Source organism: Ursus maritimus, unplaced genomic scaffold, assembly GCF_017311325.1.
Source record: "Ursus maritimus isolate PB19 unplaced genomic scaffold, ASM1731132v1 scaffold_22, whole genome shotgun sequence".
NCBI lineage: Eukaryota > Metazoa > Chordata > Mammalia > Carnivora > Ursidae > Ursus > Ursus maritimus.
The window spans coordinates 31,789,955-31,812,947 of NW_024424675.1; the positions used below are offsets into that span (position 1 = coordinate 31,789,955).

At 50.2% G+C, this 22,993-nt stretch overlaps 2 protein-coding genes across 8 annotated transcripts in view; both read left to right on the forward strand.

Moving 5' to 3' along the window:
• Positions 1-9,575, forward strand: part of L3MBTL1 (L3MBTL histone methyl-lysine binding protein 1) — a 28,152-nt gene extending 18,577 nt beyond the window's left edge. Inside the window, exons 19-21 of one of the 3 annotated variants that reach the window (XM_040638325.1) lie at positions 3,158-3,315; positions 3,737-3,804; positions 3,919-5,035. In XM_040638325.1, the coding sequence (XP_040494259.1) occupies positions 3,158-3,315; positions 3,737-3,804; positions 3,919-4,099 (407 nt within the window). In that variant the 3' untranslated portion in view covers positions 4,100-5,035. Of the gene's footprint in view, positions 1-3,157; positions 3,316-3,736; positions 3,805-3,918; positions 5,036-6,927 lie in introns of those variants that run through there. The other 2 variants (XM_040638327.1, XM_040638326.1) reach the window with 2 other exon arrangements.
• Positions 9,576-16,163: 6,588 nt separating this feature from the next.
• SGK2 (serum/glucocorticoid regulated kinase 2) overlaps positions 16,164-22,993 on the forward strand; it is a 24,345-nt gene continuing 17,515 nt past the window's right edge. For 2 of the 5 annotated variants that reach the window (XM_008698092.2, XM_008698093.2), the window contains exon 1: positions 16,165-16,486. In XM_008698092.2, the coding sequence (XP_008696314.1) occupies positions 16,460-16,486 (27 nt within the window). In that variant the 5' untranslated portion in view covers positions 16,165-16,459. Of the gene's footprint in view, positions 16,487-17,115; positions 17,239-22,993 lie in introns of those variants that run through there. The other 3 variants (XM_040638330.1, XM_008698091.2, XM_040638329.1) reach the window with 3 other exon arrangements.

The window sequence follows — 22,993 nt, forward strand, 5'->3', positions numbered from 1 at the left end:
CAGGGTTGGTTTCTTCTGAGACCTCGCTCCTGGCTCACAGGTGGCCACTTTCTGGCCGTGTCCTCCCGTGGTCTGCCCCTGTGTTTGTGTGCTCCCGGTGTCTCACTGCGCGTGTCCAAAATTGCTTTTCTTGTCAGGACACCAGATTGGATGAGAGCCCACCCTAACGGCCTCATTTGAACCTAATCACCTGTTGAAAGACCCTATCTCCCAATACAGCTGACCCTTGAACAGCAGGGGTTTGAACTGCGTGTGTCCACTTATGTGTGGATTTTTTATAGCACAGTACTGTAAATGTATTTTCTTTATGATTTTCTTAATAACATTTTCTTTTCTCTAGCTTCCTTTATTATAAGAATATAGTATATAATCCATACAACATACCAGATCTATGTTAACTGACTATTGATGTTACTGGTAAGGCTCCCAGTCAACAGTGGGGTATAAGTAGTGAAGTTTTGGGAGGAGTCAAAGTTATACGTGGATTTTTGACTGCGTGGGGTGTTGGTGCCCCTCAGCCCTACATTGGTCATGGATTAAATGTATAGTCCCCACTCAGAGGTACCGGAGGTGAGGGCTTCAACATATGAATTTGGGGGGAACACAGTGAAGCCCCTACCATGCTCCAAAGGGAGGGACAAGGTGACTGAGCCTTCCACTGGGTGACAGAGTCACCCCACGTCTTCAGCCGCTGGCACGGGGCCTGATACACAGCAGGAGCACTAGGGACCTTGCCTTAGTTGAGTCGAATGCCCACCGTCTTTCAGGCTAGAAGAGACCATGGGACATCACCTGGGTCAGTGCACAGTTTGTGGGCGGGACTTAAGCTATTCCAGTTCTTCAAGAACAGTCTCTGTACCCTGCACCCAGACAGCATTTTACAGGCTGTGTGAGACCTCGGGAAGGTGACCCCCTCTCTGAGCCTCAGCTTGCTCATCTGTGCAATGCTGCTAATATGCCCACCTCAGAAGGTGGTAGGAGGCTTCAGTGAAGAGGTCAAGTAAAGGGCTTAGCCCCAGTACCTACTGGTATATTAGCCCTGTGTGTGGCTGACCTCCTCGTACTGCCATTCCATACTCCTCTTGGTGGAAGCAGAAGGCACTTCCTGCAGCTTCGGGCTCGAGTGAGGAGAGGGTTGGCCAGCCTCTGGCCCTCAGAGTGAGGACTTCTGGGGATGGGACTGTAGTGGGCGCCTCTTTTACCCAACTGTGGGACCTGGCCAGCTTCTCATCCAAGGCCAGGTTCTGACCACCAGAGGGCGCGTGCCTGTGTGTTCATTCCAGAAACATCCTGAGAACTCAGGAAGTCAAGTCTTTCCAGAGACTGAGGCTGTGGCCCAGAGAAGGTGAGGAAGGGCTTACCCAATAATAATAATAATAATAATAATAATAATAATAATAATAATGCTATAGGCTGAATGTTTGTGACCTCCCCACAAATTCATATGTGAAACTGAATCCCCAGTGTAATGGTATTAGGGGGTGGGGCTTTGTGGAGTTGATTAGGTCATAAGAGTGGAGCCCTCACAAATGGGATTAGTGCCCTTATAAAGAAGACCCCAGAGGGCTCCCTTGCTCCTTCCACTGTATGAGGACCCAGGGAGAAGCTGGCTGTCTGTTAACCAGGAAGTGGGTCTTTACCATGTACCAGATCTGCTGATGCCTTGATCTTGGACTTCCCAGCCTTCATGACTGTGAGGAATACATTTCTGTTGTTTATAAGGCCAAAAAACAAAAACAAAACCCCACACAAAAACCCAGCAGCTTCTAACCTGCCCCTAGTTGGCTTGCCGTTTGATAGGACACCCTGACTGCCTGGGAGAGCTCCCATCCTGTGCTCTGGGAAGGAAAGATAAGGAGCAAAGCTTCCTACAGCCTCTTGGCCTTGTCCCCCAAGACTCCTCAGCGGGTGCACGGAGAACCAGAAACAGGACCTCAAAGGCAGGAGGCCAAACCTGTGGCCGGGAGATGAAGCACTGGTGGCCGAAGCTGCCAGGGGAGAGGCTGCCCGTGCGGCCGGCGGCGCTGAGAGCTGGCTGAGCGGTGCACGGTAGCAGTTTCCTCCTGCTGCCGAAGGCTGGGCTCGGGTCTGACGAGCAGGGATGGCAGCAGGCAGGAGGGAGGAGCTGCAGAGGACAGCAGGTGCGGCTGCTAATAGGATCCCAGAGGCTCGGGGGCTGGTTGTGAGGTGCAGAGTCAGGGTAAAAGGCTGAGGCTGAGGGGCCAAAGGGTGAGGGAAGGACAGTCTGTGACGAGCAGGGAAGGGCCCGTGAGAAGGGGGCCATGGCGAGCTGCAGCCACGTGTCTAGAACTGGCGCCCAGTGAACAGCAAAGAGGCAGCTCTCTTGGACTATGGGCAGAGAGAGGCAGGGCAAGCCCCAGGGGACAGTGACCACATGGCTCAAGGCCTGCCAAGGCTGGTGAGGTAGGCAGGGGCCAGGCTTGTCAGAGCAGCAAAGGGAGTTGAAGTCCAGGCAGGTGAGTGCCAGGCCTGGCCAGGAGGAGGCCCAGCAGAGCAGCACCACTCGTGAGATCTTCTCGCAGCCGAGGCTGGAGGCCAGGAGCCAGGACTGCAGGAACAGATCGGGAGGCAGAGCGGCAGGCAGCGTGGAGTTGGCAAGCGGGTCAGAGATCACCTTCTAGGTGCCAGAGTACGCAGGGGGCCAACCGGACCAGGCTGGGGTGGGGGAAGGGGAGAGGAACAGAGCTGGAGGCAGGGGCAGCAGCTTGCAGGGTGGGTTCCCACACAGAATTCACCGGACTCTGAGACAGTTGGTCAGGCCCCAAAAAGTCTCAGGAAAAGGAGGGCAAACAGTTGGGCTTTTGCTGCCGGGGCTGAGCTTCTTGGCTGTTGGAGGCCATTCTGATGCGGGGTATCTAGCGAACGGTCGGGAATGCTACGGCATCTCCTTGTGGGGTCCAGGGTGAGGTAGCCTAGAGAGATGGGGCTGGCGTCGTTCCTAACAGCTGACTCCCGAGAGTCTGTAAAGTGAGGGACTTACTTAACCAGGGGGAGCAAGCAGTGCCTCTCTCCCTCGTGGCTCTGCAAGACTCTCAGAAGGGGGCCGTGGCCCTCCCGAGGGACATGGGTATGAGCGGGCCTCGGGGACCAGCCCAGTCCTCAGCATCAGCCTGCCAGCCTCTGCCTCTGCCTGCAGCACTAGCCACCGACGCCATGCACCAGTCCCTCTTCATGTCAGCCCTGTCGGCCCACCCTGACCGCTCGCTCTCCGTGTGCTGGGAGCAGCACTGCAAGCTCCTGCCAGGAGTGGCGGGCATCTCGGCCTCGACAGTTGCCAAGTGGACCATTGATGAGGTGAGAGCGAGGACCTGTCCCTGTTCCTCTCCCCTACTTTGCCTTCTCACCACACCCTGCAGGAGGGCTCAGGAAAGGCCGTGGTCAGGCCGAGGTGGACACTGCTCCTGACACCATCTGCTGCCCCACCCTCCTGTCCACGGTTGGTGCCTGGCAGGGGCTGAGACATGGTTCGCTAGGCCTCCCCTGGCGGATGCGGGGAGGGACGTGCAGCTAGTTCACATGCAAGTCTAGTAGGAGAGACACTTCACCTGGGCCCCACCTTGCTCACTCAGCGGCAGAGACACAAGGATCCTCTTAGGCTAATAAGAAAAACGACACCATCAAAGCCCAGAGAGCACCAAGTGCACTTGGGCCTGCCTCCCCCCTGCACTCCCAAGCCCCCATCCCCTTGGCAACACGTGCTTCTCTGGTTTCTAAGGTCTTCAGCTTCGTTCAGACCCTGACCGGCTGTGAGGACCAGGCACGACTCTTCAAAGATGAGGTGAGGTGCAGGTGCAGAGTGGGGACAGAAGGGTCAGTCACTGAGGTGACAGGGAGCAGATGCCCTCAGCAGCGCTGCCCCCTGCTAGGGAGGGCCCTCTGTTGTCCTGCCTGTGGGAGACTGGTCACAGTGACCCACGTCTCTGGGAAAAATCTGGTATGGACCGTGGCCCAGCTTGCAAACCCTATGTTCAGATCACCGCAGGAAGGAAAATGCCTCTTGGAGACAGGGCTCCATTCACTCCTCTGCTCTCCGCCCAGTTTGTCTTCCAAACCTAGCTCACTAGGGACAGTAAGTTAAAGTGGGTCTTGAATGGCATAGGTCTGCCTTTCACAGCAAGGATCCTAACCTATACTTAATACCAAGACCCAAAAGCTTACCAAGGATAAGAAGCAGTGAGTTGTACATAAAAGAACCCTAGCTTTACAGACAGTGTGGGTGTGAATCCCAGTGCTGCCAGTTTGAGCTCTTTACTATGTCTGAGTCTGCATCTTCTTATCTATAAAATGAGATAAAACAGGTACTATGAAGGCTATAACGATGACAACATTGCAGGGCCATTGTGAGCATCGGAAGTGATGAATGGATCCTTGTACCAGAATGTCCAGTATAATTGTATCGCTAGTCTGCTATAAAATAATACACAAATCCTATCAGTATTTAAGAATGCCTGGAACAGTGGGGGCTCAGTGGTGGTTCTGACTCTTAATAGTCGTCCGTAAGTCCTTAAGTAAAGAACTTTATCATGACTCTCCTAACTTACGCAGTTTGAAACTGGAAGGGACCTTGGGGTTTGTTTACATCTTCCTTCCAAAGAATACAAGCATCCATCTGCCTACACCCAGGAAAGCATAGTCTCAGCTCCCCATAGATGGCCCCTGCAGGTCAGGCGCCCATAAGAAAGAAGTCTGCTCCTGTTCCCCCGAGAAGAATCTCTTTATCCAGACCCAACAGCCAGTTCTTCATAGTATCCTCGTGTGGCGGAGCTCACAGACTCCGCCCCACTCTGGGTGCTTGCCTCCTGGGCTGGCGATCTTACTCAAATGTATGTGTTCAGAGCTGTACCCTGGTTTCAGGTGCCTTCTGACCAGCACAGAACACGCTGGTTGAGTTCTCCCGTACGTGCTTTTTGGTCTTGTTTTTAAAAGGCCTTTATTCTTATAGAGCAGTTTTAGATTGACAGCAAAATTGAGAGGAAGGTACAGAGATTCCCCATCCGCCCCCCCACCATGCCGAGCCTCCCCCCTTACCCCCCGCCCCTTATCAGCCGCACTCACCGCAGTGACACACTTGTTAGAATTGTTGAGCCAACGCCAGGATGTTTTTTAATGGAGATAAAAATGTACATGGAGCAAAATCCACGCATCTTCAAAGTACAGTTCCACGAGTTTTGTGAGATGTATACACCCTGAACCCAGTACTTCAATCAAGATATAAAACATTTCCGTCCTACCAGAGAGTCCTTTCTTGGCCCCTTTGTCAGTCCCTGCCCTCATCAGCAGCCCCTGTTCTAATTTCTAGCACCCTACGTTAGTTTTACCTGTTCTTGAACTTCCCATGAATGGGGGTACAGCTTTTATTCTTTGGTGTCTGTCTCTTTTCACTCGGTGTACTGTTTCTGACGTTCACCTGTGTTGCTGTGTATACCGGGAGTTTGTCCGTTTGTATTGCCGAGTCGTGCTCCGTTTTATGACTAGCCCGCACTTCTCCTATTAATGCATATTTGGGTTGTTTTCTCTTCCCCTAGATACAAACCCTATATATTTTTTTTCTTTTTTCTTTTTCCTTTTTTTTTTTTTTAGCAAAAATTAAGTTTGCTCTATCTACATTGTAGCCACCAGTTTGGAGGTCATGAAAGTCCCCAAGTGCCTTTTATATCAATTACCCATTATAGTCTAACCACATTTTCCAGTTTGTTACTTGTACCACTGGATTTTTTTTTTTATTAACCTAATGTAAAACTCTACATTTATCCCTATTAAATGTTATTTTGTTGGTTTCATAGTCTCATTGTTTTAAATCTTGATTCTGTCATCTCTGATATCAGTAAGCCTTTCCAGTCTCATGCAACTTGTCATGTGATAGCCAAGCCACACCTTCACCACCCCTGTTTCACGAGATAGAACCGGGTGGCCCCCATTAGACGCCTTCCCTCCTCTAGTCATGAATCAGGGCTCTCTGAGTGCAGTCGTTCAGCCAACCCCAGAACCACGCAAGAGTTTTGTCCTCCAGCATCTTCCCCTGGTCAGAGCACCTGCTTCGTATCTCAGCTCAGCATGGTCTGGGAAACAAAAGCAGTGGCCAGCAGGGGCACAGAGTGGACCGCCAGCATCAGATGGAGTCTCAGTGGGGAGCAGGACCTTTGTGAGGGCTGAGGAAGACCTTTCCCAGGATCTGGTCCGTGCTCCAGGGAGTGGCCTTTGTCGGGCTGAACCGATGCATTCAGACACACACGTCAAGATTCTCTCCGGCCGGGACACAGACCAGTCATTAGAGGGATGTGTCATGAGTGAGAAATTAGGGCAAAGCGGACGGATGGTCTCGTGGGTAGTCAGTCCGTCCAGTCTGGCGGTTGGCCCTGATGGTGCTAAGGAAATTCTTCCCAGATTCAGACTAAATCACTCTCCCGTCCTCTCTCCCCCCAGCACCGCCCCCACAAGAATAGCTCGTAGGTGACACTGTGTACATCACACCGCATCCCCTGCGCGTGTCCACAGTGTCTGCGTGTTGACCTGCCAGCAGCACAGACACTGACCCAGGGCTTTGTGGGGGCAGCGCAATAGCAGGTGTTTTGAGGCGCTGTCTGTGAGGACTCGGAAGACGTTAAGCACACACACACTGACATCAGACCAGGCAGCAGAAAGAGTATGTGTGTGAACGTGGGGCAGCCAGCGGAGATCTCTGTCCTCTGTCCCCATTGCTATCTTCCTTTTTTCCTTTCTCCCTCCCTCCTCTCTCCTTTCCCTTCCTCTTCCCATCTCTGTCCTCCTCCCTGCCCCCCACACATCCTTGACTCCGATTCTCTTTCTCCCCTGCCCACTCCCCACACATACCCCACCTCTCCGCCACTCCTTCCCATGGTCCTCTCCACCTTCTCCGCTTTCCACCTCCCTCCCCCCACCCCTCAGATGATTGACGGCGAGGCCTTCCTTTTGCTGACACAGGCGGACATTGTGAAGATCATGAGCGTCAAGCTTGGTCCGGCCTTGAAGATCTATAACGCCATTGTCATGTTCAAAAACGCCGATGACACCTTAAAGTGAGTGGCTCAGGGCTGGGCTCACCTCCCGCCCAAGCTGGGCCTCCCTCCGCAGCTGATGCTTCCTTTCCGACTTGAGTTCCTCATATCCCACCCATACCCCCGCCACCCTCTACGTCTTACCAGAGGTGGTCCTCCTTCTCTCCGGGGCTGCTTCCTACAAGGTACGTGGGAGTCCTAGCCCCTGAGTCCTGGGGCTCATCCGCCACCAGGCACACCAGTGAGGGTGTGACTGGGCTGGGGGAACATTACCGGTGCAGTAGATTGGAGGGGCCCTGCCTCCGGCTGACTTATGTGATCACCAAAGGGTCTTTTTCTTAGTGGTTAAGGACAGTCTGGTAGAACGTCAGTCCTCTGGTCAGAGGCTCATTTCTTTTGGGCCTCTCTCCGTGCTTTTCTTTCCTTGGCTCTGACCAAGAAGTGACCCAGCCACAAACATATGTACTCATTCTGCTGTCTGGTTTCCTGGGCAGGACCTTCAGACATAGCCCACACAGACCCCACGGGCTCTTCCCCCTTAGATGGGTGGGCTTCAGAAACAGGTTGTCATAGGATCCACTGGGAGTCTCTGGCTGCATTTCTCCCTTTCGCTCAGAAGTGGGGGATTCCAAGCCAGGATGCCTTCCTAAGCATGCCCTGTTCCGGATCAGCTGGCATTTTAGTGGGCCACGCCAAGCCCTGTTTCCAGCAGAGCGGGTGGTTAGAGCCTGTTTTACCCGCGCAGAAAAGGTTAAGGCTCCACATATGTTCCCCATATACCCTTCCCGGGAGCCCAAGGGTATGTCAGACAATCTCGGGTCTTTGGCCAGAGGGGCAGCTCCAGCAGGCATCATGGTCCCTGAAGCTGGGCATAGCATCCTTCCCTGCAGCCAGGGATCTCAGCCAAGGTATTGCCCACGCCTGCCAGGCCTCCTGCCGTGGGAATGTGCCGCTCTGACTAGCACACATACCTCACAACATCACTTTCGACCTGTCCCGTAAATGTCTTGCTTTTAAGGAGTCTTACAAAACCCACTTGAAGTTGGGAGTTGGGAAGGTGAACTCTTCTATCTTTGAATTCTCTGTGTCCCGTAAGCCTTTCTTACTACTCTCCATCCGTCTTGCACTGCCAGCCAGATGCCTCCCGGGGCTCTGGGACTTTGACCTTTCTGTCCAAGTGGGGGCCTAGCCTCCACTGAGCCACTGCCAAACCAGACAGGGTGGGGAAGAGGCAGAGGGCCCGGCAGCAGCTGGCCCCACAGGAGGTGAGGAGCAGCTGCCAGGCTCCCGTGGCCCCAGGTGCTGCGAGGGGCCTGCAGGGTGCGGAGCCAGGCCCCTTTCCTCAGTCACATGGTGTGTGTGTGTCCCCAAGGGACCCTCAGGAGTGTTTGACAGGTGCATCTGTGAGGCTCAGTGTTGGGAAAATGTCAAGGGCTATTATTGTTAAAATATGAAGCTTTATCTTCCCCATAAAAGTGGGACACCCAAAGCTCTGTTGATTTCCTGCCGCAGTCCGGTAGGTGACCCTCTCTCACACGGGCCCAGACAGCTCTGCGGGGGCAGCCATTCAGCTGCCCCGCTGAACTCCCATAGGACTTCTGATGTTCCTTCCCATTCGGCCCTTAGAGGCAGCTCTGAGCACAACCTTCGTGGGAAGAAAGTGGGCAGGCCCTGCCTCCGGCTGAGGCTCCGGTTTATAGAGGTTGCATTGCTGCTCCCTTGGCCAAGAGTCAGGAGGAGCCAGCCTGAGCCTCTCTCCCTTGGTTCGCTTGGGTGGTGGCAAAACTCACCAGCTCCTTGGCCTGGTCCGCTCCTCTTTGAGGAGAGACTGGCTTTGTGGTGTAAGGAGAGGGAAGCAAGGACGCACAGCTGCGGGACCTCACCACTCCCGGGGAGCAGGGCTGGGACAGCTGTGCCACACGGTTCTGCCAGCCACAGTTCTGCCAGCCACAGTTCTAGCACTTGCCTACGGGAAAGGCAGGCCGGACTCATGAAGGGCCTTGAGAAAAGGGCCCCCAGGCCTCCGAACTTGGAGACCTCAGCACTTCCTGCACCAACGTCAAACTCTTTGGAAAGAAACCAGAGACATGGGGAAAGCAGTCTGCCCTTCTGCCCCTTCACCCGCATCCTGTCCCCAGATGAGATCTTCCCACGTTGACGGGGGTGCAGGTGGAGGGAGGGAGTTGGTGCCACTGCCCTGCTCTCGGCAGCAGACACCGCTTACACTTTGGCCCGGGGCAGCTGCACCCAACCCTGGCTTAGGTCAGTGAGGACCTTTCTGTTTAATTTCTGAAGCAGAGAGAATGATCCCAGAGTTTGAAAATGAAGCCTGTTTGCACTTTCATTCACATGCACTTTGGTGGAATTGTTTTTGTACTTTTCGTGTGTGGGCGCGCGCACGCGCATGGACGTGCATATGTGTCTTTAAGAGAATCTCTGGCTTAAGATAAAGTGACTCTTGACTCTTACGGGAGAAAAATTTACAAACTGGTGTTTTGTCAGTGTATTGAAACAACATAAATAAACTGAACATCTGGATGATATGTAGTCAGAATCTGTTTCTATTTTCATGGTAAAACATCCAGAAAACACAAAACGAATAGCAATAGTGCCATTATTGAAGAGAACAGAGCATTCTCTTTGTTGTTGGGGGTCCTCATTCTATTTTTAAAGATAAGAAACGAAGTATAAAGATAAGTGGGTATACTTGTCTACACTGAGAAACATAAACAATAGGAACCCCCAGAAAACAGCGTGGAAAAGGCTGGATCCTTGACAGTTTATAAATGGATGGGGCAGAAAATTCAATGAAGCCCTCCAGTTTTTAAAATAACATCAAACTGGGACGCCTGGGTGGCTCAGTCGGTTAAGCGTCTGCCTTTGGCTCAGGTCATGATCCCAGGGTCCTGGGATCGAGTCCCTCATCTGGCTCCTTGCTTTTCCCTCTGCCTGCCACTCCCCTGCTCGTGTGCACTTGCGTTTGCTCTCTTTCTGATAGATAAATAAGTGAAATCTTAAAAAAATAAAATAACATCAAACTTGCAGGTAGGAGATGCCAAGTTGAACAGTTAGACTCTGTTAAGTTTCCCAGAGACTGTGAGCAAACGGAAAAGTGGCAGAAATGCCCTGTCCAATCACATCAACCCCCTTCTTGTCAGTATCCTTAATTTCTTTGCCCTGCTGCCCTTCCAGACTACACAGCTAGAATACCAACCACCAAGCTGTCCAAGCCCATCTTCTCCACACCTTTACCAGGAGCTTATCTGACTAAGGCAATTGGTGCTACGGTTGAATGATGTTCTCCGGCTCCAGTGTGGACCCTCAGGGCTGCCCAGGAAGCAGCTGGGTTTTTTAAGGGGTTACCTCTGATTTCCCTTTCCATGCTCCTCAAATGCCTGCCCCATTACCCTCCCTGTTGTCTCAAATATGTGTTCATCATCTATATTACAGAGAAAATGGAAGTCATCAGAAGGAGTACACCCACCTTCCTGCCGCCTCATCTGCCAGTCTCCTCCCACCCATATCCATCCTTCCTTCTTTCCTACCCATCACAGTAGAAGAATTGATACTTCCACTTGTGGAAGCTATTCCTCTACCGGCCATGGCCGCTATAAAAGGAAAAGAAACATCGAGAGGCAAGAAAGGACTTGGAGAAATTTAAAATTGATTGCAGAGATAATTCAACACACGGGTTGAAAGATAAAGTTGAAATTGCTTGGAAAGTAGAAGAAAAAGACAAGGAAATGAAAAATGGGAAAGAATAATAAAATTAGAGGACTAGCTGGAGGTCCAATATACAACTAACAAATGCCAATAAGAGAGAACAGAGAAATTCTATATATATATATTTTTTTAACATTTTTTAAAAAGTAAATTTCACAGAGTGGAAAGATACTAGTCTCCAAACTAAAAGGTTACACTGAATGCCCAACACAATGGATATAAAAGAAATGACACTAAGCTACATTATTGTGAAATATCAGAATAATGAGAACAAAGAGAAGATTTAAAAACTTCCAGAGAATAAGGTCTCATCTAGAGGAACATGAATCAATAGCATTGAACTCCATGGCAGTGTTGGAAGCAAAAGAGTTCAGCAACATCTTCACCATTCCAAAGGAAAATTATTTCCACGCTAGAGTTCTGTACCCAGCCAAATGTGAAGGCAGAACATTTTCAAACAAAGTTTAACTTTTATCCCCTGCGAACCTTTCCTCAGAAAGACACTAAAGGATGTGCTCCATCAAAATGAGAGAATAAGAGGCGCCTGGGTGGCTCAGTCGGTTAAGTGGTTAAGTACCTGCCTTCAGCTCAGGTCGTGATCCCAGGGTCCTCTGAGCGAGTCCTACATCAGGCTCCCTGCTTAACAGGGAGTCTGGTTCTCCCTCTGCTCTCCCCCCTCCCCGTTCATGCTCACTCTCTCTCTTCCCCTCACAAAAATAAATAAATAAAAAAATTTTTTTAAATGAGAGAATAAGTCAAAAAAGAGGAAGATTCCAAAAATGCAAGGGTAGTTCAAAATAAGAAAGTCAGTCTATGTAATACATCACATTACTAGAATGAAAGAGGAAAAAATACGATCATCTCAATTGATGAAGAAAAGGCATTTATGAAAGTCCAACACCGTTTCACAGTAAAAACAGAAAACTGGGGAATAGAGGGGAACTTTCTCAACATGATAAAAGGCATCTTCAAAAAAACCCCAGCTAATATCATACTCAGTGATAAAAGACTTTCTTCCTAGGATTAGAACAAGACACGGAAACCCACTTTCACCACTGCTTTTCAGTATTGTACTGGAAGTTCTCACCAGAGCAATTAGATAAGAGAAATGAGGGGCACCTGGGTGGCTCAGTGGGTTAAGCGTCTGCCTTCAGCTCAGGACATGGTCTCCGGGTCCTGGGATGGAGCCCCAGGTCAGCCTCCCTGCTCAGCGGAGAGTCTGCCTTTCTCCCTCTCTCTCTCTCCCTCTGCCCCTCCCACACCGTGTTCTCTCTCTCAAAAAAAAAAAATAATCTTTAAAAAAATTTTTTTAGAAAGAGAAATAAATAAAGGGCACCTAAATTGGAATGGAATAAGTAAAACTATTTCTATTAATGGATGACATGATCTTATATACAACAAAATCCACAAGCAATCTGCTAAAGCCAATAATTTAAGCAAAGATGCAGGGTATAAGATTAACGCACAAAAATCAAGTCACTTGTGTTTCTATAACACCTGCAACAAACAATCCAAAAAGGAAAGCAAGAAAGCAATTCCACTTACAAACAGCATCTAAAGGAATAAAATACCTAGGAATAAATTTAAAGGAGGTGAAAGGCTTATATACTAAAAGCTACACACCATTGCCGAAAGAAATTAAAGAAGACCTAAATAAATAGAAAGACATCTGTGTGCATGTCTAGGAAGACTTGAGATTGTTAACATGCCAACACTACCCAAAGTAACCTACAGATTCAAACCCGATCAAAATGCCAATGACCTTCTTTGTAGGAATGGAAAAGCCAATCCTCATAGCGATATGGACTAGCAAGAGGACCCTAAAAGCCAAAACAATCTCGAAAAAGAACAAAGTTGGAGGACTCAGATTTTCTGATTTCAAAACTTACTGCAAATATAAAGTAATCAAAACGGTGTAATACTGGCATAAGGACAGACATAGAGACCTATTGGAGAGAATTGAGAGTTCAAAAATAACCCCAAACATCTATGGCCAATTGATTTTTGAAAAGAGTGTTCACTCAATGGGGAAAGAACAGTCTCTTCATCAAATGGTACTGGGACAACTGGATCTCCACATGTGAAAAAAAATGCAGTTAGATGCCTACCTTATACCATATAAAAATGGAACTCAAAATGGGTCAATGACCTAAATATAGGAGCTAAAACCATGAAGCCCTTAGAATAAAACTTAGAGGTAAATCTTTATGACTTCGGAATTGACAGTGAAGTCTAAATGTGACACCAAAAACACAAGCAACAAAAGAAAAAGACAAGCTGAAGTTCATCGAAATGAAAAATTTCTGTGCATCAAAGGACTTTATCAAGAAAGTGAAAAGACAACCTATGGAATGGGAGCAAATACTTGCAAATTATCCATCTGACAACAGTTCAATATCCAGAATATAGAGAGAACTCCTAAAACTAAACAAAGACAACCCCCCCCCCCAAAATGGGCAGAGGTCTTGCCTAGACCTTTCTCCAAAGAAGATGTACAAATGCCAACAAACACATGAAAAGATGTTCAACAGCATTTGTCATTAGGGAAATGCCAATCCAAACCACCATGAGCTACCACTGCGCACCCCCCGGGATGGCTGTCAGCACAAAACTGGAAAACAACAATTGTTGGCAAGGGTGTGGAGAAACCACTGGTTGGAATGTAACAGGTTGGAAAACAGGTTGGCTGCTTGAGGAGGGGTTTGCTTTCTCAAAAAGCTAAACCTAGAATTACATTACTCAGAAATCCCGCTCCTAAGTATACGCCTGAAAGATCTGAAAGCAGATGCTTGTTGCCAGTGTTCACTGCAGCATTATTCACAATAGCCAAGAGGCAGAAAGAACCCAAGTGTCCGTCGATAGATGAGTGGGTAGACAAAACTTGGTCTAGCCCTACAACTGAATATTATTCAACCATAAAAAAGGATTACACAACATGGAAGAACCTTGAAGATGTGGTGCCAAGTGGAATAAGGCAAGCACAGAAGGACGAATACTGCGTGAGTCCACTTACAAGAAATATCCAGAATAGGCAGGTCCCTAGAGACAAAAAGTAGATTGGAGGTTACCAGGGGCTGGGAGGAGGGGGAATGGACGGTTACTGCTTAATGGCTACAGAATTTCTCTTTGAGGCGATGAAAAGGTCTTGTAAATAGATAATGATGGTAGGTGTACAATATTGTGAATGTACCCAACGCCACTGAATTGTTCAGTTAAAGATGGTTGAAATTGGGGGCGCCGGGGGGGCTCAGTCAGTTAAGCGTCTGCCTTTGGCTCAGGTCATGGTCCTGGGGTCCTGGGATCGAGTCTTGTGGGGCTCCCTGCTCAGTGGGGAGCCTGCTTCTCCCTCTCCCTTTGCCCCTCTCCCCCCACCCCTAGCTACCACGCTCATGCTCTCATGCTCTCTCTCTCTCTCTCTCTCTAGCTCTCTCAAATATATAAATAAAGTCTTTTTTAAAAGGTGGTTGAAATGGCAAATTGTGTTAAATAGATTTACCCACAATTCAAAATTAGGAAAAAAGAGAGAGGGAGAGAGGGAGGGATGGATGGAGGGAGGGAGGAAGGAAGGAAGGAAGAAAATGTAGGATCCAAGAAACAGGACATCCAACAAGGAGAGAGATGAAGGGAACTTGCGGAGTGATGGGGAAAGGAAGGGCCAGGTTGACAACTGAGCAACTGTCCAGGTGAGAACAGAAGAATATGAAAGGCTCCAGGAAGGATGAGAAACAAAACAAACAAACCAAAACTGACGTATTATTGTATGAAGAGGATATTTTCAGCTCTACCAGAGTTTAAGAGAAGTGTGTGTGTGTGTGTGTGTGTGTGTGTGTGTGTGTGTATTCAAAGTTTCAAGCCGTCAAAGAAGGCAGTATTAACTTTAGGAAAAACAGAAGTGTGTATTCGGATGGGCGAGATCTGAAGATTCATGTTCCACAGTAGAAAGGAATCCACCTGATAATGTTTAAAACCAAAAGGAATAACAGGATAATCAGACAAATGGATGTAAATACCAAAGGAAGCAGCTTTTAAAACGTTGAGAAATGGAAAAGAAACTGATCTTTTTCATTATCTACGTTCTAGTCCTACTTGATTTTTTAAATTTTTGTACATTCATCCATTTCTAAAAAAAAAATTTCCCAAGAAACCTGGGGGCCCGTCTCTGGCCTATGTGTGAACTCCATTGGCCCAGAGGTCCTGCGTCCAGCTCGTGCAGGTGATAGATTTTTCCCTACAGATCCTACGCCCCTTATTCCCTCTGCCTGTGGATGAACCTAAAGGTGTGAGAGGGAGGGTGTGTGCAGGTGGGGGAAGTGGTGGGAGTGTGGGCAGGGGACCCGACAAAGCACAGAAAAGTGGGCTGAATGTCAAGGTGGAGGGAATATTCATGGAGGTGGGTGCACCTTGGTTCAGGCTCCAGCTCCCCTTCTCATCCCTGAGAATGTGTCTTTGGCCTTCACACCCAGACAAGAGTCCAGCCAGCCAGTGGAGAGGAGGGAGAGGAAGGCACTGGGAGGGAGGGGGGCAGGGGAGGGGGCAGGAGGAGGAGGCCAGGGAGGAGGGGGCCTCACCACAGCAGCCGCCTCGCTGTTTTCCGCAGCAGCATCGTGGAGGGGAAGGGCAAGTTTAAGCACCGCTGATAGCCCTGTCAGCCGGTACCACTTTTTACAGTAACTTGGTAGATAGGTCAAAATTAACCCAGCACTCCCCCCTGCAGGAGTTTATCAGACAGAAGCAGGAGGGCAAGGCCACAGGAAATTAGCCCCACAAGGTTCTCTGCGGCCTTGTTAGAATTATTGTGAAATTGGTAGCAGCCTAAACGTCCAAAAGCAAAGGAACAGTAAAGAGGGAACAGGGACAGGGACATTAATTCCACATTATACAACGTGATGCAGATGTTTAAAAAAAAAAAAAAGCTGAGTCTCTCTGTGTTGATATGGAAACACGCGTGTGAGAAAAAGTGAGTTGCCGAAAAATATGTGTAGTGTGGCCCATTTTTCTGGAAAAATCGAATGAGGTATGTAGTTTAGGTTGTAGACAAAGGTCTGGAAGGATGGTCCGCGTTTAGTTCACAGCAGTTACTTCGGGAAATGAGACTGAAGACGGGTTAGAGGAGAAGCGTTCCCTTCTTACTCCACATTCTCCTGCGCGGGGCACTTCTTCAGGACGGTTTAGGCAGCACCGTCACGGGAGAGTTTAAAAACCGGCTCTGGGAACGCAGGGGAGGAGGAGCCTGGTGGAGCTGCAGCCGGACAGCTCGGGACAGCTCGGGAAAGGGGCAGGACCCAGGGCTCGGCTGTGTGCACTGCGGCCAGGCCAGCCGCGGCGCCTCTCCGGGCAGAGGCCCAGTGTTGGCCCGTGTGTGTGTGTGTGTGTGTGTGTGTGTGTGTGTGTGTGTGTGTGTTGGTGGAGGTGGGGAGTAGGGCATGCAGGCTTCTCCCGGGCACCCTGGAACGTTTAAGAAGATGCTGACATCCTCTTGAAAAGGCAGTGGAGGAGGCAGCGGGACAGTCAGACTGGGTAGCGGGCCGGGCCCTGCCCCTGCCCTCAGGTGGAACCCAGTCTGGGCAGCTTCGGATCTACCGGGAGAAAGCCTTCCTTGGGGCGAGCTGTGCAGCTCTGAGCCCCGGTTCCTGAGCCCCAGGTCCCTGAAGGGCAGAGCGGAGCACGGGGCTCAGCTCAGCCGTGGTTGTCCTCCCAGGATGGTTCCCGGGCTGGTGCCCGAGCAGGTGAGCTCTGGTCGGCAGGCTCTGGCTCGGCACGGGGGGGGTGGGGGGGTGGGGGGGGGTGTCCGGCAACAAAGCTGGCTCGGGACAGCGTGAGCTGCCCATCCCCGGAAGGGGGTCCAGGGAAGGGCTAATCTCAGAGGCTGGTGGTCCCCCTCAAGGAAGGGCTGGAGGGCGGAGCTGTGCGAGACCAGCCCTTTCAGTGGTCAGCCCTCCAGGCACTAAGGGAAAGGGGATGTGATTCAGCTGGTGGAATCAGGGAAGGCCATGCGGGAGGTCAGCATGGGGAGGACCTGGGGGGGCCAGGGTGGGAGGCATTTCAGAGAATGGAAATGGGACAGGGGTGGAAGGGACCTCAGAGACCCTCCCGGTGAGGGTCAGGACACACGCCACCCTCACCAATCTACACAAGGCTGGGGGAGCTGGAGTCATCCGCCCAAGGTCACATAACCTGAATTGTGCGTAGCTCTTTTAAAGTTCAGAGGGTCCCCAGGGCAGGGCTGTCTAGAAGCCATTGGGTATGGCCGGGCGTCGTGATTCAGATTCAGGGTTAATTAGTAACCAGAAAGCCCTGTCGTCAGCTCCCAGCTACTTTGGGAGCCAAGCGAGTGGGTGACAGGTCGCTCCTGACTGGAAAGGTTGTCTGGCACGTCAGGGCTGCATTTCGGGTCAGAGGGACCATGCAGAGAGACAGGAAGGCAGAGCTGTGCCCCGGGCTGCTCCCCAGGACCTGAGCTGGGACCTAGTGTTTTCAGGTGAGAGGCTGAGGCGTGAGCAGGACCCGCTCCTGCCAGCCTGTTGGGCTGCCAAGCTGACAAACGGGTTGCCTGGCTGGCTTCGTTTCTGGCTACCAATTTCCTCCTTTCCTTCCTAGCACCCTCTTTCCTAGTTCCCTTCCTTCCTTTTTCCTTCCTAACTGTTCCTGCCTTCCTCCCTTCCTCCCTAATTCCATTCCTTTCTAACTTCTCTCCCCTCCTTTCCCTCCTTCCCTCTCAGCTACCTCTCTGCCTCCTGGGCCACCTAATCTCCTTTCCTCCTAACTAATCCAGTCACACCCTCGCTTCCTTCCCACGATTTCATTCCTTTTTTTCTACTTTCCTAACTTCTTCCTGCAATTCCAGGCCACAGCCTTTGGAGTCAGACTGTCTGGGTTCAAATCCCAGTTACAGCGTTTACTAGCTCAGTGTCTTGATCAAGCCACTTCACCTATCTGTGCCTCAGTTTCCTCCTCCTTAAAACAGGGATACTGGTGGTTTCTAACCCCTGGCGCTGTGGGAACAAAATAAAACCAAGCTGGCACTTGGTTGCACTGTCATTGGTATGTCATTGGTATGCACAGGCAGGCAGGCATGTAAATGAATAAATTACAGTAGGGTGAAGACAGGTGTTACAGCAGCAGTGGGCACAGAGAAGGGGACAAGAGTTTATGGGATCAGGGGGTGGGGGTGTTCTGGCAAGGCTTCTGGGGAAGGCAAATGAGGACAGATGCAAAGGGCCGAGCAGACCAGAATGGTCAGGACAGTGCTCCAAGGAGAGGGAACTGCATGAGCCCCCCCGCCCCCCGCCCTTGCAATCCGCAGGCCTCGGGAGGTGTGAGCAGGTCCGTGTCCTGATGGGGAAGAGGCATGCACGTCTAGGCTGGGGCAGTTGAGAGGAGGGACAGGCTTGAGGGCTCATGGAGGGACTTGGACCACACCCTGGAAGTTCACAGGGGTCTCTGCAGGTCTGAATAGTCAGGAGGAGGTATTGATGCCCAGCCTCTGGCCAGAAAATCAGAAGACAGTGGTTCAGGTGAGAAAGAAGCCATAGGAGCTGTGAGCTGTTCAACTGTGGGAGTCCCAGTCAAGGCGATGGGAGTGTGGTGGTGGGCAATGCGTCCGTCAAAGTTCTCCTCAGGCCTTAGTACCTAAGTATTACGTGAACAGCAACACCTCGAGACATTTTACACAAAGGTACAAAGATAAAAACGAGCCTAGCCCGCTGTCCCCTTGGGTTGTAACCATCCATCCTTTTTTTGGTGGTTATGCACAAATGTAGGCTTGCATGCGTGTCTCTATTTTCTTATAATAATGGTCTCCCTGGTACGCCTACCATTTTGAAATGCCCTTTTTTTGCTTGATACCGTATCACACGTATATTCCCGTTCCGATTTACAGATCTATTGTTTTTCAATGGGGTAATTTTCCATTTTATATATGTACTATCATTGATCTTATCAACTCATTCCTGATTCATTAGTCAAATATGTACTGAGCACCGATCGTATTCCAGGGCCTTATCTAGGTGCTGGGGATTAACAGTGAACAAGAAAAGTCTTTGCCCTCATGCAGCCAATGCTGTAGTTCAAGAAAGAAAATAAGAGTTGATGATAAGGTGTCGGAGTGGTGTGTGTCATGAAGTAAGACACAAAGCAGAAAAAGTGGGATAGGGAGCGGGCGGGAGCGGGTCTGGACAGTGACCAGCCATCCTGCTTTGGCCCAGGACTGTTCTAGCTTCAGCCCTGAGAGTCTCACATCCCCAGAAACCCTTGGTCCCAGAGGAACCAGGAAAATCAGCCACTCATAACCCAGAAAAGGCCTCTCTGAGAGGTGACTTTTGAGCAGAGACCTCTGTGATGTTCCTGGAAGCCAGCCATGCAGAAGTCTGGGGGAAGAGCATGCTAGGCAGAGGGGAAAGGAGGTGCCAAGGACAGGAGGCCAGAGGGCACTCAGTGTGTTTGACTGACAGCAAGAAAGCCAGAGAGGCTGGAGTGTAGCAAGAGGGAGAGCATGGAGACCAAGGTAGAGACAGCGACAGGGGCCAGGTCACACGGAATCTCGTAGGGTAGACTTTGGATTTTAATCCGAGGTGTGATGGGAAGCACCTGGAGCTTCTGAGCAGCCAGCTCACGTGATCCGACTTCCAGTTTAAAAGTGGCCCTCTGGCTTTGGGTGGAGAAACATTGTAGAGGGTAAAGCTAAAAATCGGGAGACAGTAGGGAAGCCATTGCGGTAATCCAGGCAAGAGGTGACAGTGGCTCAGGCAGGGACATTGCAGCGGTGCTGGTGGATTCAAGCACCTCTCTGGGCTCAAGGGAGAGTCTCATGGGATTTCACAGTGGACTGGAGGTGGGTGAAGGTGCCATGTTTCTAGATGGAATTCCAAGTTTTGCTGGCTTGAATTTTTGAGCAGGTGGTAGGTGAAAGGCTGAGGGAGGAGCAGGCTGGGGCGGAGCGGAAGGAATGGGAGTCAGGACTTTTGTTTTGGACACGTTACAAGTGAGGTGCTTCCAGGCACCCAACTAGTGCCAAGGGCACAGTTCGACGCATAAACCCAGGTTTAGTGCAGGAGAGAGTTTGGGAGCAAGTGTGCCGAGAGGTCTGAGAACTGAACCCTGGGACAGGCCACTGTTTAGTGGCAAAAGAGGAGGCAGCTCTAGCAGAAAGAGGTGGAGAAAGAGCAGTTGGTGAGATGGGAGCTCGGGAAGCCAAGTGGGAAGACCAGGGTGCATGGACTCCAGACAAGCCAGGTGAGCCGGGGCAAGGAACTCATCACTGGCTCTGGAACGTGGGTGCATGGACCCAGGATCTTGGTGGAGGGCTGGGCTTAAAGCCTCTTTGGAATGGGCTTGAGAGAGAAAAGGAAAAGGAGTGGAAACTGAGTCCAGACAACTCTTTCAAGGAGTTTAACTGAAAGGGGGGGGCCAAAGAAAGGGAACTGTACCTGGAGAGGGGTATCAAGGCAAGAGAGGGAGCGTCACAGCCGGGGGGTACTCCAAGCGGGGCATTTCAGCTCTGATGACTGTCACGATTAGTCTCCTGTTCTAAACTGTGCTGCTGAATAAAAGCCCCATCAGGGTCTTGTTATTGAACTGAAATGTCCTTGTTTTGTGGGTGTTTTGTCAACATGACGTCCTGCCCATCTGTGTATTGGTTCAACATTTCTATTTTGTTGAAAGATAGAAGGCTCTGATATTGTTCACTCGCGTTTGCTTTGCTGGCACCCCTCAGTCCCCTGCTCTTCAGAGCCCAGAGAAAACCCCCGAGTTCCCCGGGCTCAAGTCCCTCCCCGGCCAACCTTCTTAGCCCTGGCCCTATAGATCCCTCCACTGTGGTGAATCGCAGAGGCCTAAGTGTGGCATATGGTAGCCACACAGAAAGTTCCAGAAAGGCAGGGGCTGTATCGGACCCTGTCAACTCTTTCATTGCCTCAGAACACCCCTCATGAGCTCCTGGGGAGAGGAAGGGACACTATGAGTCCCCATGATTATTGCACCACGCAGTCAGGCCTTCATGAGCCAGGGCCCTGGAGCAGCCAGCAAGGAAGGGCCCAAAGGGTCATGTGCTCAGCAGTCAAAGACCAAGGCTGGCTGGACTGGGCCAGACACCTGTGCCTGAAACACCTGCAGATTCTTGGAAGGCAAAGTGCTCTCAGCTGCCATGGATGAGGTCTCTGGAACTGTATGATGGTCTGCCTGCACCAAGCCTTGGTGGTAGGCCCCAGGGAGCATGTCTTCTTATAGACGAGCCCCCTACACACACACACACACACACACACACACACACACACACACACACACTTACTGATATACACCAAGATGAACAGACACACAACAAACTATATCTACGCAGGTGGTTACACATGTATTAATAGACCCCTAGACTCGTCTGCAGACACATATGTAGATTCCCACACACAGACTCACACTGACACACACCCGTGTAATGCATTAACATATATAAAGATACACACTGACACACTGACTACACAGAAGCCCATCTCTTTTTTTTTAATAATAATTTTTTATTATGTTATGTTAGTCACTATACAGTTCATCCCTAGTTTTGGATGTAATGTTCCATGATTCATTATTTGCATATAACACCCAGTGCTCCATGCAATACGTGCCCTCCTTACTACCCATCACCAGCCTATCCCAATCCCCCACCCACTCCCCTCTGAAGCCCTCAGTTTGAGTCCACAGTCTCTCATGGTTCATTCCCCCTTCTGTTTACCCCCCCTTCATTCTTCCCTTTCTTCTCCTACCGATCTTCCTAGTTCTTATGTTCCATAAATGAGTGAAACCATAGATAATTGTCTTTCTCTGCTTGACTTATTTCACTTAGCATAATCTCCTCCAGTCCCGTCCATGTTGCTGCAAATGTTGTGTAATCATTCTTTCTGACGGCTGAGTAATACTCTGTTGTATATATGGACCACATCTTCTTAATCCAGTCATCTGTTGAAGGGCATCTCTGCTCCTCCCACAATTTAGCTATTGTGGACAATGCTGCTTTGAACACTGGGGTGCATATGGCCCTTCTTTTCACTACGTCTGTATTTTTGGGGTAAATACCCAGTAGTGCAATGGCTGGATCATAGGGTAGCTCAATTTTTAACTTTTTTTTTTAAAGATTTTTATTTATTTATTTGACAGAGAGAGAGACAGCCAGGGAGAGAGGGAACACAAGCAGGGGGAGTGGGAGAGGAAGAAGCAGGCTCCCAGCAGAGGAGCCTGATGTGGGGCTCGATCCTAGAACGCTGGGATCACGCCTTGAGCCGAAGGCAGACGCTTAACGACTGCGCCACCCAGACGCCCCCAATTTTTAACTTTTTAAGGGACCTCCACACTGTTTTCCAAAGTGGCTGTACCAACTTGCATTCCCACCAACAATGTAGGAGGGATCCCCTTTCTCCACATCCTCTCCAACATTTGTTGTTCCCTGCCTTGTCAATTTTTGCCATTCTAACTGGCGTAAGGTGGTATCTCAATGTGGTTTTGATTTGACTTTCCCTGATGGCTAATGATTTTGAACATTTTTTCATGTGTCTGTTAGCCATTTGTATGTCTTCATTGGAAAAGTGTTCATATCTTCTGCACATTTTTTTATTTGATTATTTGTTTCCCGTGTATTGATTTTGAGAAGTTCTTTGTAGATCTTGGATACTAATCTTTTATCTGTAGTGTCATCTGCAAATATCCAGAAGCCCATCTCTACACACAATGAGAACACAGTTACAGAGGCATAGACACACTGGACACACTGACAGAATTCAATACACAGTCACACTGGTACGCACAAGCAGAACACATCAGTCATCTACACATAGGCTCACACACACACAAAAGCCTCGACACGCGGGGACACACTGATACACCAGACACACAAGCACATCTGTGCACAAGACACCTGTACACACACACACACACACAGGCATGCACACGCACACACACACACGCAGCCTGAGCCCCACAATCGCACACACTCCAACAAGCCCCAAGCGTCAACAGGGCATTCCTGCAGCTATTGCCCACCCCCTTCCACCCACCCCCCAGGGGGAGGCGATGTCCCCGAGGGAACAGAGGTCTCTGGTCCCATCTTAAGCTCTGCTGGATCCCACGTGACATCAACAGCCCCCTTGCTGCTGCTGCGGCTGCTGGGAGCTCTGAGCTGGGTGCTGGGGCCGGGCCAGCGCCAGGCACAGACACTTCGGCCCTTGTTGGGAGAACAGAGAGAGGCTCTCTTGTCC